Source organism: Silurus aristotelis, assembly GCF_946808225.1.
Source record: "Silurus aristotelis genome assembly, chromosome: 2".
Taxonomy (NCBI): domain Eukaryota; kingdom Metazoa; phylum Chordata; class Actinopteri; order Siluriformes; family Siluridae; genus Silurus; species Silurus aristotelis.
In genome coordinates this window covers 30,823,951-30,839,226 of record NC_139575.1, presented here as the reverse complement: position 1 = coordinate 30,839,226, position 15,276 = coordinate 30,823,951, and the positions used below count along the sequence as shown (strand labels likewise).

General features: G+C 37.5%; 1 protein-coding gene across 2 annotated transcripts in view; it reads right to left on the bottom strand.

Moving 5' to 3' along the window:
* The window catches only part of LOC310720646 (lysine-specific demethylase 6A-like), a 72,738-nt gene that overhangs the window by 30,040 nt on the left and 27,422 nt on the right, over positions 1-15,276 (bottom strand). The window contains exons 7-13 of one of the 2 annotated variants that reach the window (XM_083531425.1): positions 9,597-9,651; positions 8,767-8,801; positions 7,477-7,570; positions 5,779-5,905; positions 4,651-4,749; positions 4,342-4,561; positions 3,664-3,798 (exon numbers count right to left, since the gene is read on the bottom strand). In XM_083531425.1, coding sequence (XP_083387551.1) covers positions 3,664-3,798; positions 4,342-4,561; positions 4,651-4,749; positions 5,779-5,905; positions 7,477-7,570; positions 8,767-8,801; positions 9,597-9,651 — 765 coding nt within the window. The remainder of the gene's footprint in view (positions 1-3,663; positions 3,799-4,341; positions 4,562-4,650; positions 4,750-5,778; positions 5,906-7,476; positions 7,571-8,766; positions 8,802-9,596; positions 9,652-15,276) is intronic. The other variant, XM_083531426.1, reaches the window with a different exon arrangement.

Sequence of the window (15,276 nt, the reverse complement as noted above, 5' to 3'; positions counted from 1 at the left end):
TGCAAAAAGCATAATATATAGTAAAAAATGTGGGTCCCACAATTGTATTGGGGTGACTATATTGTTGTCAGATCTCAAACTGATCAAGAAACCAATTAAAAAAAAAGAATTGACAGCAGCTTTTTGTAGATCATCTTAAAATTTGGATACAAATAATCTGGTGTAATTACACAAAATGATGTCAAATAATGTCTAAATGTCATGGCTTTAGCACGGCTAATTCTCTTCAATGCCCGATTCTTCCCAAATTGCTACCTCTGGTGGAGTTCTATTTAATTGGAGACCACTCACGAAGATCCATAAAGTCAGTGAGTAACTCAATAACTATGAGGACACGTGGACTGCAATTAATATCAGTCTTCTACAATGGCTTAGGACCGTAGTTTGTATAAACATCTAAGTATTATTTACTTAACTATAACTTAATTCTTTGGAACTATAATGAATGAACATTCGGTGTCACCCAGATGAGGATGGGTTCCCTTTTGAATCTGGTTCCTCTCAAGGTTTCTTCCTCATACACTCTCAGTGAGTTTTTCTTTGCCACAGGCTTGCTCAATAGGGATAAACTTTTAAGAAACAGGAATAAGGAATCTTATAGAAATCTTATAGGCACTAAACTTATAAACTTGTACATTCCAAATATATAACCTCTTTATTGGAGGCCACTCTGTGCAGCTGGGGATTGTTTCTCATCAACGCCTTTGGTGGTTCCATTAGATTTCCGGAGTAAAAACGGGAGCTTCTAGGATGGATTTGGACTGTAGTTAATGTCAACAGTCTGCTACACTGACTCAGGACTACAGTTTGGTTATGATCATCACTGCACTCCGCAACATCGTTTATCTGTAATTAATGGACATTCGGTGAAACCCAGATGTGGAGGGTTCCCTCTTGAGTCTGGTTCCTATCAAGGTTTCCTCCTTATGCCACCTCAGGGGAGTTTTTCCTTGCCACATTCGCCAGTGGCTCACTCATTAGGGACAAAATTACACTTATAAAATATGTGTAATATGTGTAATGTAATGTAATGTAATATATATATATATATATATATATATATATATATATATATATATATATATATATATATATATATATATATATATATATATATATAAGGGATGCACCGAAATGAAAATTCTTGGCCGAAACCGAAAAAGAGGAAAGCAAGGCCGAAAACCGAAACACCGAAAGAAATTATGCCAATTATTATTACCATTAAATTTATGGCTATGACTGTGTACTAACCTTACTAAAATCAAGGCATTTCAATTGCATAAATCAATATTAAAGTTTCAAAGAATAAATCAATTACAAATTATGAACATATTTATTTATAGCACATTGCAATAATGCACAGGATAAAATAAATTAAAATTCAAACCTAAATGTTTAACTTAAATGCACTCATGTGTACATTAAATAATAATGTACAGGCCCTCTGGCCTGCTGAAAGGTTGTACAATTAAATGTGTTCTTTCATAAAAACAAAGTGCATTCAGAACAAGTGCAACTGCTTAAAGATACAACTATACAACACTATCACTGGGAAACTTCCTGCCTTTTTAAAAACGTCCACCGCAGACGGAGTGCGCATGCTCGGAGGGGTTTTGCTTCTCTGTGCCGCGTTTCTCTCATATTCAGCAAAGCGATCGGATGTTTGGATTTCAGGTGATAAATTAAACCCGCCGTGGAGAAAGTCTTTGCAGACGCACCTCATTTTAAAATTTCGGCATTACATGGTTTGCAAATCGCAGTAGATTTCTGCAGTATAATCCAATGAATCAAGACTAAAAATATAATCTACAGAACACACCTCAATTTTCTTCAATTCATTTGAATGGATTATTATTTGTATAGCGCTTTTAACAATGGACACTGTATCAGATTACACTGTTATACAGATAATGCAGTGATAAAGTTTGTCCTTAATGAGTGAGCCGGTGGAGAGTGTGGCAGGGAAAAACTCCCTGGGATGTTATAAGAAAGAAACCTTTAGAGGAACCAGACTCAAAAAGGAAGCCATCCTCATCTGGGTGGCACAGAATGTCCATTAATTACAGTTAAACATTGTTGAGGTGTGCAGTGATAGTGATTAAACGCAACCTGTAGATCTGAGCCATTGTAGCAGACTGCTGACATTAAACACAATCCAAATCCATCTTCAAAGCTCCCGTTGCTCCCTAATTTCATAGATCCCCAGGCCCTTAATGCGAAACCATCCCCAGCTGCACAGAGTGGCCTCCAATTCAAGAGAACCCCAACTAGAGGCTTTCTTTATACATGAAAATCAATTAGTATAGGTACACTATGTGTTCTATAATAGCCAGCATTAACCATTTCAGAAGATTTGTGCTACAGCTCTCTGGTGGGATTGGTCCAGACACGCTAACCTTTGATCCACGGATGCATCAGTCAGCCTTGAATGTACATGACCCTGTCTTCAGTTCAATGCTCCTCATTCCTTGAAACACTAGTTACAAACCACTGCATACTGGGAACACCTGCTTTTTTATAGACCGTCATCTAGCTCTCACAATCTGGTCATTGTCAAAGTCACTCAGATCATTACACTATTTGTAATGCTTCCGGCACATCATTTTTTAGAAACTGACTGTTCATTGAGAAAATCAATGATAAACAGCGGTTTGAATGTTATGGATGATTAGTGTTGGGGTATATATATATATATATATATATATAAAATAAAAAATGTGAGATGCAAAAAAAATAATAATAATATTATATATATATATATATATATATATATATATATATAATATTATTATTTATATATATATATATATATATATATATATATATATATATATTGATATATATTGATAGATATATATATTGATAAAGATTTGATCATTATAAAATTGCAATTGCTCATAAGCACCTACAATTCATGCTGATGTGACAAGATTATTCATGTAGAATAGTATAACGACACTATGGACAAAACTATTGGGAGATCTGACTTTTGAAGCAATATGCGACTCTTCTCCAAACTGTTACCACAAAGTTGTAGGCATACAATTGCATACGGATGTCTTTGGATGCAATAGCATAACATTTTCCAGTCACTTAAACTAGGAGATACAAACCTGGTGCCAGCTCCATGAACATATGGTTAAAGTGGAAGCTATAACCTGCTATAGAGCTCTGACCTCAAACCTACTTAGTGGAACATCTCTCCAGAAAAGTGGAGGTTATTATAACAGCATGTGGGGAATAAGTGTGGAATGGGATGTTTAAAATGAACACACAAATCTTAGGGTCAGGTGTACACAAACTTCTGTCTAATAGCATATGTAGCATCTGTGACTATTACGGCATCTGGAAAACGCATACCTAAAGCTGTGACTGGAAACAAACTCTGAACATAAATCTAACGCGACCCAGGAAACCTACAGCTAAACTAGAGAAGCCCAACACACAACCATGCTCCTTTATACGTATATTTTTTTTTGTTTTGTTTTTTAACAATAGGAGTGTCATGTCTTTTCATGGTACCATAAAAAGAGATGTGAATAGCATAGTTAAGGCGATTAAGCCATAAATCAGATGTGAGGTATAAGTGTGTGGGGGTGTGTGGATGTGTGGTACTGAGTTTAGGGATTAGTGTGATCAGCGTGTGCATCTATCTGGTCTCACCTGCTGAGATGTGAGCTGGACTCCCTGTCTTGAGGTAAGCTCTGCGGGGATTGGGAGGCTCCATGCTTCCTCAATACTAGGAAGCATTTTACTTTTACTCTGTAGACTAGTGTGATGAAGGTTACACAACTGAGCCTAGGACGAAAACGCGTGAAAAACATATTTAAACATCTATGTTTGGACGTCGGAACAGTTTACAAAAGTGCTCTTAGGCCTAACTTTAGAGGTGAATCTAGATAGGTCACGCTGTAGTGTAGTCCTATTATAATTAATTATGAACACTCTTTCTAGCCTCTTTCACTAAGAATGGGGAGAATAAAATATGTCAATGAACTAAAAATACTGAGTAAAACATGAAATGTAAAACGATGAAATGTTCAGAACCAAAATAATTAAATCCATCAGTGTTTGATCAGTGCTATAGCAACTATAGAGAGAGCACACACACACACACACACACACACACACACAAAATATATATATATAAAAAAAAAAAAAAACAACAAACAAAAGGAAACTACAGATTCACACCATTCATGGTTACTGACAGCCAATAAAACCCATACACACGTTCACACAGAGACCCACACAAACACACACAGGCTCAGGAGGTAAGAATTAGACGTGTACACAGTTGTCAGTATTTTAATCTTGATGCCGCTAGTTATTACAAGTTACCTGCAGGTATTTGATGCGGGCAGTGATTGCTGCAATGTTGCTGCAGCCTTTGCTGCGTGTGGCGTTGATATAGCACTTGATGGCATCTTGGGGCTGATAGCAGGACTCATAGAGAGTACCCAAGTCCATCCAGGCTGCAGCGTGACTGTGGTCCAACTGCACAGCACAGATGTATGCCTGAAGAGCATCCATGGGCTGATTCTGCTGCTGATACAGCACGCTGAGTAAGAAAGTGAAAGTTAGCAGCAATGTATTTGGAGGAGGGAGAAAATAATCTGTATGGAAAAAAAAAATATTCAACATCCATACCCTATGGAGCACCAAGTGTCTGCACTGGCCTCAGATTTGTCTATGGACTGCCTGTAAGAAATGAACGCATCCTGCACTTTCCCAATACTTGAGTAGCACCTACAAAGAAGCAGTAGACAGATTTAAAAGCCGATGAGAGATAGAATTAGTAACCATGTTATTTGCATCATTAGGACAACTTCCTCGAAGAGAACAATGTGGATAACAGGTACCCACTAGGGCTGTAACCATTCCTCGATTAACTTGAGTAATTCGATTACAAAAACTCAACATTTAACTAAACACTAAGCACTGTTTCCCATGGACCATTAATACTGACGCACCACCCGTTAAACTCTGGCACGCTCTGGACAGGTAACACAGGAGACGCTGCAGAATGAAAAATGGAGGAACGGAGAGAAAACAGTTTGGGATCATTTCAAACAAACAAAGAAAACGCGGTACAGTGCAGTAACCATTTTGAAAGTAACTTAAATCAAATGTTTATATTTTTATTTATATACAGTGCGCTCAAAAAGTCCCTCCGCAGTGGCAGCGTAGAGCAGGAAGTGGAGCGCCTTTTTTAAAGCTGGCGATAAATACGAGGATTTAGAGCGTGGAAAATTTCAAGCAGCTTTTCTCGAGACAAGAAAACCCATTTAATACATAAATACATGATCGAGAATATTTAGGAGTTTAATTAAACGAATGCTTTCCCATAACTTACTCTATATTGCCATTGCGGAGGGACTTTTTAAACGCAACTGTATTTGTATTTTGATGTAATATTAGTTTTTTCCGACATTCTTTTATGCAATTTCAGCAATCAATGTAAATTTTTCATTCATATGTTAATTTTAAGAGATCTGTTTTATCTTCTCTCTCTTATTTAGTATAGCTTTTTAACAAAGGAAAACGTACTCCTTATCCGAAAATCGATGGAAAAATCATTATAACACTCGATTACTTAAATAACTGATAGCAGTAGCTCTAATACCCACTTACGCTCTAAAACAGCTTCCTAATATAAGGCATTTGAGGGAATTTGTCGTGTACATATACACCATCTATATACCTCAACCCTTCAACAGAATTAGACTAAAAATTAAAAAGAAATAATGGACTACCTGGTATCAGACTGCCACTAACCTTCCAAGAAAATACCAGGACTGGCCAGAGTTTGGGTCAGCTTCGAGAGATTTCTGCAGACACTGTATAGCATAGCTGTCTTTATTTGCTCGGTCTCCGAGCTGCTCCACTGTATGATGCATCCAGCCTGTGATGAGAAGGACATCGCAAATACTTTACCATGGTTTAATCAAACGGGACATTTGATTTAAACAATGAGAAATTTACAAAAGGGCCTGTGGTCTACATATCACTACAATCTAACATATACAGTGCACTCACAGCAACCTAATTTAAAAGCCCAATTCCCAATAGTTGTGGGAAAGAATTTTTAAATATACAAAAAAAAAAAGAAAGCAATGATTTGTAGATGATTTGATTTTTCATTCTAGGAATAACACAGAAAACATCTAAAATGTTAAAAATGGGGAAATATATACCGTGATTTTGAAATTGATGGTGGCAAAAGGTCTTAAAAAAAGGACCATGTTTACCACTGTGCTCTTTTAAAAACAGTCTGTATATGTCTGGGAACCGAGTTGGAGTTTTGGAACAGGAATATTGTCTCATTCAGGTCTGATACAGGATTCTAGCTGCTCAACAGTCCTGAGTATTTTTGTTTCATGATGTGCCAAATGTTTTCAAACAGTGAAAGGTCTGGATTACAGGCAGGCTAGTTCAACACCCAGGCTCTTCTACTACAAAGCAATGCTGTTGTATCAGATGCATTATATTCATTTTTAATCACCGCATTATCTGTGTAAAGCTGCTTTGAGACAATGTTCATTGTTAAAAGCGCTATACAAATAAAAATGAATTGAATTGAATTGAATTATGTATCTTAGCATTGTCTTGCTGAAATATGCAAGGCCTTCCATAAAAGAGAGGTCATTTGGATAGAGGCATATGTTGCACTGAATCCTGTATCCTTTCAGCATAGATAGTGTCTTTCCAGATGTGCAAGTAATTCATGCCATAAGAACTTTTGCACTTTCATATAATCAGAGGTTTCTTCTGTTCAGTCCTCAGAATGCCGTGTCCATCTTTGCCAAAACGAATTCAAAATTTAAATTTAACTGACAACATGTTCTGGATCATGTTCACATATAGCTGCTTCTTTGCATAATAAAGTTTTAATTAATGTAAAATGTATTTGTAAATGACATGGCAAACTGTGTTTAAACAATAATTGCTGGAGGTGTTTCTGAGCCCATGCAGTGATCATTACAGAATCACTGTTTTTAAGGCAGTGCCACCTGATGCTGATTTTTGCTCTCGTCCAATGCACACACCAGATTTCACCAGATGTTCTGGATCTTGTGATATTTTGTATTGTGAATGACTGGATATTCAAAATCATCACAATTTTATGTTAAGGAACATTATTCTGAGATTGTTGCACAAATTATAGATGGAGATTGGTGAACCTCTGCCCATCTTTACTTATAAAGGGTCGTTCAGTCCTTCTATCCCCAAACATGACAGATTCCTGCCTTTTTTTTTTTTTTTTTTTTTTTTTTTTTAAATGTGTTTGCGGCCATCAAATGTTTAATTATTTATTTTTTTCTTAAAATAGTACATATGTTTTCTGTTTTATTGTGAATAAAATGAGAAGAAAAAAAAAACCTGAGGCAATACTTAATGTAAACAAATAAAACGAACAAATATATAAAATGCGGAATTGTGTATATATATTTGCTTCTCGTAGGATGGACTTACCAAGCTGTTGAAAAGTAGCTGCTTTCACCTGCACAGGGAGATTCTCTGTCTGCAAAAGACTTTCATAAGCCTCCTTTGCTGCACGGTATCTTTTCTGAATTCAAAAAGGAAGTAGATATAAAGTGGGTGTGAGCAGAATTTGAGAACTTTATATACTTAAAACTGCATTTAAAATTTTTACATATGCTGTACTTGTTTACCCTTATGCTTATTCAAATGTGTACATAATTAGAACACGTCCCCTTGGAAGCACACTTCCCAAAGTTAGGTGAACAAAATGTATTAGAACAAACACAATTTCTGGTTGCACTGCCTTACTCCCCCTCCTAATTACATTAGATTTATTTCTGTATAATGTCAGGCAGAATATTTCTGAAGGCTTCCAAATGGATTATGTATTATTGGCTTCCAAATCACTGTGCATTGATCTTGGCCTGTTTTTGAAACATGAGATGATCTTTTTTCCACACTTTGCCCTATCTGTGATTTTGGTGAAAGTTGATCTTGGTTCCTAAAATTTTGGGGTTCGTCTCTGTATTTCTTTGCAACCTGTTCCATGTCTGGTGGTTAGTAAACCAGTGGTTGCTTTCTTTTGCAGAACATTCCAAATGTATTTATTCATGACCAATTGTGCAATGACCGACCAATTTTCCTTCTTTTTATATCAACCTACCAAGACAGAGCCTCTGGTCTGTCTCATGATGTTTGCTTTTAGAGGCAAAACCCAGGGTTCAAACCAAGAGGACACATTCTGAGCAATTAACTAATCAATCAGGACACACCAAGGAAACATGAAACCCATTCTAATATCTCTGATCACATGGAAAATGGCTTGGTCTGAACTAAAGGTGTCATGTTCTAAGTTGTTTAATACACCTAGATGTGAAGATCAGAAAATAAAATGATAAAAACTCTAATCCTGTATCCACATTTTGATCTCCAACCCAAATGAATAAAGTGTAAAAGAAAAACATAACTTAAGGGGGAAAAAAAGACATTCTAATATTTAAATGGCAGATATAAAAGGTATACAACTTTACAATAGAAAAAAAAATAACCACATATAAAGAAAGGGATTTCCACTGGTCTCAAGACAATATAAGCCCTTAGCTGTCACACTGGACCAGCTTCATAGGCTCATTTGTCTGTTGCTATGGCAACATGGATAGATGCATATTGATTAGTGCTAATCAACCACTCGGGGTGACTACTCACCAATATAACAAACATTAAAATAAACAGACAAATAAAAAAAAAAGTTAGAAAGAAGAAAAATCCCAAAGGACTTACCTGAATTTCATACAAATGAGCTATGTGGAACTGAACTGTCAAGGAAAACAGAGACAAAAAAGACGATTTAGCCAAAACTAAACTAATCAAACAAAAAACAAATCAGGAAGAAACAGCTATAGGATGAGAAAAATTAATAGTCCAACTCAATATTTGACTGCTGCTTTTAGAAACAAATCCTTTTGCCCACAGAAATAAATAGTTCACTCTGAGTGACAGGTGAGACTTCTCTTGATGTCCCTAGGCATGAGTATGTGTGACTGCAAGTGTGTGTAGGATGCTCTCAGTCTGATCATGAACGTTAAACCTAGCGGCATGCAGATTGGTGTTTCCAGGGCAACTGATGGCAGGCAATAGGAAGTCGTGATGAAAAATGAAAACATGCAGGTTCACGCATTTCTGCTATCCAGCAAGATCTATAATTGTATGTCCACAACCATAATTCATACACACTTTAGCATGTACTCTTTAGTACAGAATTGGAAATTTTACATTTACACCACTTAAGCTGGCACTTTTATCCAACTAAGCAGGTGAGATTAAATCTTGCCCAAGGGCCCCAACAATGGTGCTGGGATTTAAACTCAAACTTTTGATAAGTTGTGTGGTGTCTTTAGGCTCAGTATCTGCTTGCAGAGATTTCATTGCTGTACCACTCGCACAGCAAATCCAAAGAAAATAATTTAACTTGCAAATGCGAAATCAAAACGGAACTCATGTAGTGTACACTACTCTTGAACCTGCTTATTGAAAATTGTTGTTTATTGTAAAAGCTGGTGCAAGACTGACCCTGTCCACCTACAGAGCAATAAAGTGATTGTAGTACTTACTTTCAGCCTTGGACAACGTGCAGTGGTTTGAGTCGATCAAAGCCAGTTGAAAGTGCTAAAGAAAGAAAGTGAGAAGAACAGACTGAGAAAAGCAGGAGAAACTGAAACATAAACTCCCATTTACTTTCTTAGAAACACATGAACATTTATACAGTTGTCTAACCAGCCATTCATGTGGCAATAATTCAATGTAAAAGAAAGAAAAACAAAACAAAAAAAATCATGCAGATACAAATCAAGGCTTTGTGTAACTTCTACATCAAACATCAGAATAAAGGTCTCTGGGACTTTGACATTAATAATGGAACCAGATAAACTGTGTTGAGTATCTTAGTAACTGCTGATCTCACAAGTCTATAGAATGTACAGAGAACAGTGTGACAAACCAAAAACATTGTTTTGAGTGAGCAAGAGTTCTGTAAACGGAAAACACCTTGTTGATAAGAGAGGTCGAAAAAAATCGGTTTAAGCTGCCAGAAAAGATAAAGAAACTTATAAGCATTCTTTATTACCACTGTGAGCAGAAAAGCATCTCAGGATGGAGGAAACATAAAATATTGTGGTGGTTGGGCTATAACAAGAGAAGACTGCATCAGGTTCCCTTGTACACGTCCAAGAACAGAAATTTGGTCTATCGTGAGCCAAGACTCATCCAAAACTGGACAGCTTTTATATATATATATATATATATATATATATATATATATATATATATATATATACAGTGAGGAAAATAAGTATTTGAACACCCTGCTATTTTGCAAGTTCTTCCACTTAGAAATCATGGAGGGGTCTGAAATTGTCATCGTAGGTGCATGTACACTGTGAGAGACATAATCTAAAAAAAAATTCCAGAAATCACAATGTATGATTTTTTAACTATTTATTTGTATGATACAGCTGCAAATAAGTATTTGAACACCTGTCTATCAGCTAGAATTCTGACCCTCAAAGACCTGTTAGTCGGCGTTTAAAATGTCCACCTCCACTACATTTATTATCCTAAATTAGATGGACCTGTTTGAGGTCGTTAGCTGCATAAAGACACCTGTCCACCCCATACAATCAGTAAGAATCCAACTACTAACATGGCCAAGACCGAAGAGCTGTCCAAAGACACTAGAGACAAAATTGTACACCTCCACAAGGCTGGAAAGGGCTACGGGGAAATTGCCAAGCAGCTTGGTGAAAAAAAGGTCCACTGTTGGAGCAATCATTAGAAAATGGAAGAAGCTAAACATGACTGTCAATCTCCCTAGGACTGGGGCTCCATGCAAGATCTCACCACGTGGGGTCTCAATGATCCTAAGGAAGGTATGAAATCAGCCCAGAACTACACGGGAGGAGCTGGTCAATGACCTGAAAAGAGCTGGGACCACCGTTTCCAAGGTTACTGTTGGTAATACACTAAGATGTCATGGTTTGAAATCATGCATGGCATGGAAGGTTCCCCTGCTTAAACCAGCACATGTCCAGGCACGTCTTAAGTTTGCCAATGACCATTTGGATGATCCAGAGGAGTCATGGGAGAAAGTCATGTGGTCAGATGAGACCAAAATAGAACTTTTGGGTCATAATTCCACTAAATGTGTTTGGAGGAAGAAGAATGATGAGTACCATCCCAAGAACACCATCCCTACTGTGAAGCATGGGGGTGGTAGCATCATGCTTTGGGGGTGTTTTTCTGCACATGGGACAGGGCGACTGCACTGTATTAAGGAGAGGATGACCGGGACCATGTATTGCGAGATTTTGGGAAACAACCTCCTCCCCTTAGTTAGAGCTTTGAAGATGGGTCGAGGCTGGGTCTTCCAACATGACAATGACCCGAAGCACACAGCCAGGATAACCAAGGAGTGGCTCTGTAAGAAGCATATCAAGGTTCTGGCGTGGCCTAGCCAGTCTCCAGACCTAAACCCAATAAAGAATCTTTGGAGGGAGCTCAAACTCTGTGTTTCTCAGCGACAGGCTAGAAACCTGACTGATCTAGAGAAGATCTGTGTGGAGGAGTGGGCCAAAATTCCTCCTGCAGTGTGTGCAAACCTGGTGAAAAACTACAGGAAACGTTTGACCTCTGTAATTGCAAACAAAGGCTACTGTACCAAATATTAACATTGACTTTCCCAGGTGTTCAAATACTTATTTGCAGCTGTATCATACAAATAAATAGTTTAAAAATCATACATTGTGATTTCTGGATTTTTTTTTTAAGATTATGTCTCTCACAGTGGACATGCACCTACGATAACAATTTCAGACCCCTCCATGATTTCTAAGTGGGAGAACTTGCAAAATAGCAGGGTGTTCAAATACTTATTTTCCTCACTGTATATATATATGATGAGATTAATGATGTGCGTGTGTGTGTGTGTGTGTGTGTGTGTGTGTGTGTGTGTATTTGTATATACACTAAAACTGGACTCAGGCCTTCTTTTGCAATTATGGCCCGTCCATCGGAATTCATAACAACCAAAGGTTTGGTGTTTTATGAACTCCGACATGCTTTTGTGCTCCAACGGTTGTAATGAGTTCTTATTTGAGTTTCTCAGTCTCTACATTCTCCTCTGAACCCCTCATCACCAATGTGTTTTAGCCTGCAGACCATCTCCACACCTACCATCCTGTGTAATTGTACTGACTTCTGTGTGTAAATCCTAGAAATTCAGCAGTTCCTGCCACAACCAACCAACCAACGTCAATGGCAAAAAAAAGGGCAATGCCTGAGAGAACTTTCCTTATTTTGATGTTTTACTGTGAACTGAACCATTTGAGTGCATCTGCAAGATTTTATGAATTGTGAAGCTGCAACATGAATAGCTGATTAGATAACTGCGTTAATGAGCAGTATTGAAAAAGTGACTTGTGTAAAAAATACGATCGAGTCTATAAACATCTGGACTTAGCTGCCTACAACAGAATATCGGATTTTAAATAATAAACAAGTTATTACAAATGCAGACTTTTATCTTTGAATGTATTTACATTAAAAAATGGGTAAATGGTGTATGAAATGCAGCACTGTTTATATGTGAAGACTCCATTTCTAAGGAACCAAAAGTAATTGGACAAACTAGGGCTGTAAAATAGGTTCTGACGCTTATAAGTTAATACTTTTGCACATATAACAGAGTGGCTGGTAATGCACTGCATTGCCAATGTAAGTAAACCCAAATATTATACTGTTGTCATCGTATTTACACCTGGGCTTTTCGCTAAATGCTGTTAAAGGCAAGATGCCGTTTTAATATCGGATAAATCGCCAGTGCTCTCTGTGTGAACTGTAGCAGGTGGTGCACTCACGCTTGCTACTGAAGTGCTGTAAGAGGGACCTGGGGGTACTGCGCTCAGAGGTCGGTGCATCAGCCGAGCTGCTGGGAACAGGCCTTTTCTCTGTTGCTGCAGGCCAAGTTCGTTGTAGTCAATTACCCAATTGAATCTTATGAGCTTATTTTGCTTCATTAACTGGTTGTGTGCCATCATCCATTAATAATGGATAACAAACAACTAACAGATTCCAAATGCAAGTCTTACACATGGAATCATAAAATACAGCCACGCAAGCAAATTTCAGCCCAGTTCTTGACAAATTATATAGAACAATAAAAAAAGAACACATAATATCAAGCGGCATAATGATAACATAAAGCCAACCATGTCAAATGTACCCCTTATGTTTGCAAATGAATCCAACAGCCCTAACTAGAAGCTTGTCCTGTGTATGCCTTTTGAGCTAATTATGTAAGCAATCACGAGTTACAGCTGTGAGTAAATTAGGCTCTGCCTTATTAGAACTGATTGGGCATATGGTGGTCCAGAATGTTTATAAATGTTTTTGATAACCGAGTTTCAGACTCTGAGTATTAATTAAGACAAACTAGGCTAGGCAGAGCTAAATGGCCCAAAACAACAATTGATACACCTTACTTTCCAAGAGATTTTTCCACGCGTTTCTTTTATATGCAACTCTATTAGGTGCATCCCTGAACGTACCATTCAAGTGTCAAATAGCATAGTGTGAATTGATGGTGGCCACCTTTTTCCAGTAAGCCATCCAAAAATACAAGCCATAGATGCACTGTACCAAATGTTGACTCAAACTTCTTTCCTGAAAACCAGTTATTTGACTTTAGCCCTGCCTTTATGAATGGCCATGTCATATAAAGCCAGACCAGCAACAGATTCCATATTCGGATGCCCTACTCTGAATCACTGTTTATAAGATGTGTTTCATGCTTTATGCAGCTGCATAAAGTAATCTGTGGGGAAACAAATACCACTCAAGCTTAATGGATCAATAGAACAATAAAGCATAGATAATTATACTCCAAGTTTCACAACAGTGGTTTAATGCTAAAATACATTAAATGCTAACACAGCAAGCTGATTGGCCAATGGTGGCTATGTTTTGTTTTTTTATCTAATGAAACATAGTTTGAAGTAAAAAAAGAAAAAATGCACTCAAAGATTAGTGCACCAATGCAGCAAGCCATTTTATCTATCAAATGGAGACCGCCTGAGAGATAAAGTTTGTGAATTTAACTTGGATTTAATGGGAAACCATTAAAAATGATATTTTGGTGAAATATGTTTAGCCGATTTACTGCCATAATAACACAAGGGCTGTGAACAGGGGGCCTGCCCAGTGGCTAAAGCCACTGCCCCTCTGCCCTCATCGGGTGAGGTGCCTCTCTGACCAAACCCCCAATCCGCCCAGCTCTAAACGTTCCGTTACCACTCCACTAACTCCGCTTATTCGCTCTGTGTTTTCCCACCTGCCCAGCATCACTCACAATGTGTGCCCGCTCTCTGGACAGTGGAGAAGACAGTTCCCGAAGGACATCGCATTAACCTGTTAGATGCGTTACAATCGGTTGTGGTTTCTCCGAATTAGTAATTCGGTAGTTTGTTTTTGTATTTCTGTCAGTAATGATTTGCTGTTGGTCTTTTAAAAGTGCTAAAAACTGCTATTAAATAACCACGTTCTTAAAAATAATGTGTAATTACGAATCATAAAAGATGAGGTTATGATATTCAGGGCAAAGTACCAAATAAAAAAGGTTTTTCTGTGAAAGGACGTTCCCAGTCACAACATATCAAGCTAAAAGAATACCACTGGGATATGCCTCTGAAATAAGGAATTAAATGATGCAATCATGTCAACATGGACCAGAATATTGAAAAGAATGTTTCCAACAGCGTGTGGAATCGATGGAACTGGGATTTCAGGCTGTTCTCAGAGCAAAGGGAAGCCCAACCCACTGTTAATAGTGTGTTCCTTACAAAGTGCTCAGTGAGGGTATTCATCTACATTATCTTTGAGAGACTGAAGATATCATTTCAGCTAAGAACAAAATCTTCTTTCCTGGTGATGTACAAACACACACACACAGTCTAAAAGTCTGCCATTTTCTAATTATTATATTTCTTTCCACTATACAGATCTTCCAGTGCACGTTTATGAAGACTTGTTGATGTATAGTGCCACCTTGTGGTGTACCATGACACTGCACATGGTTATTACATAAATAAATAAAAACAATCGCTGGTACAATGTGTGGAACATTTATAGACATCATGTTTAGGGAACGTTAATAAAGCACAGTCACCACTTGCATTTTAACAACTTATTTAAAATGTTTCATATCATGAAACTATATGGATCAGATGGGGTTTCTGTGGC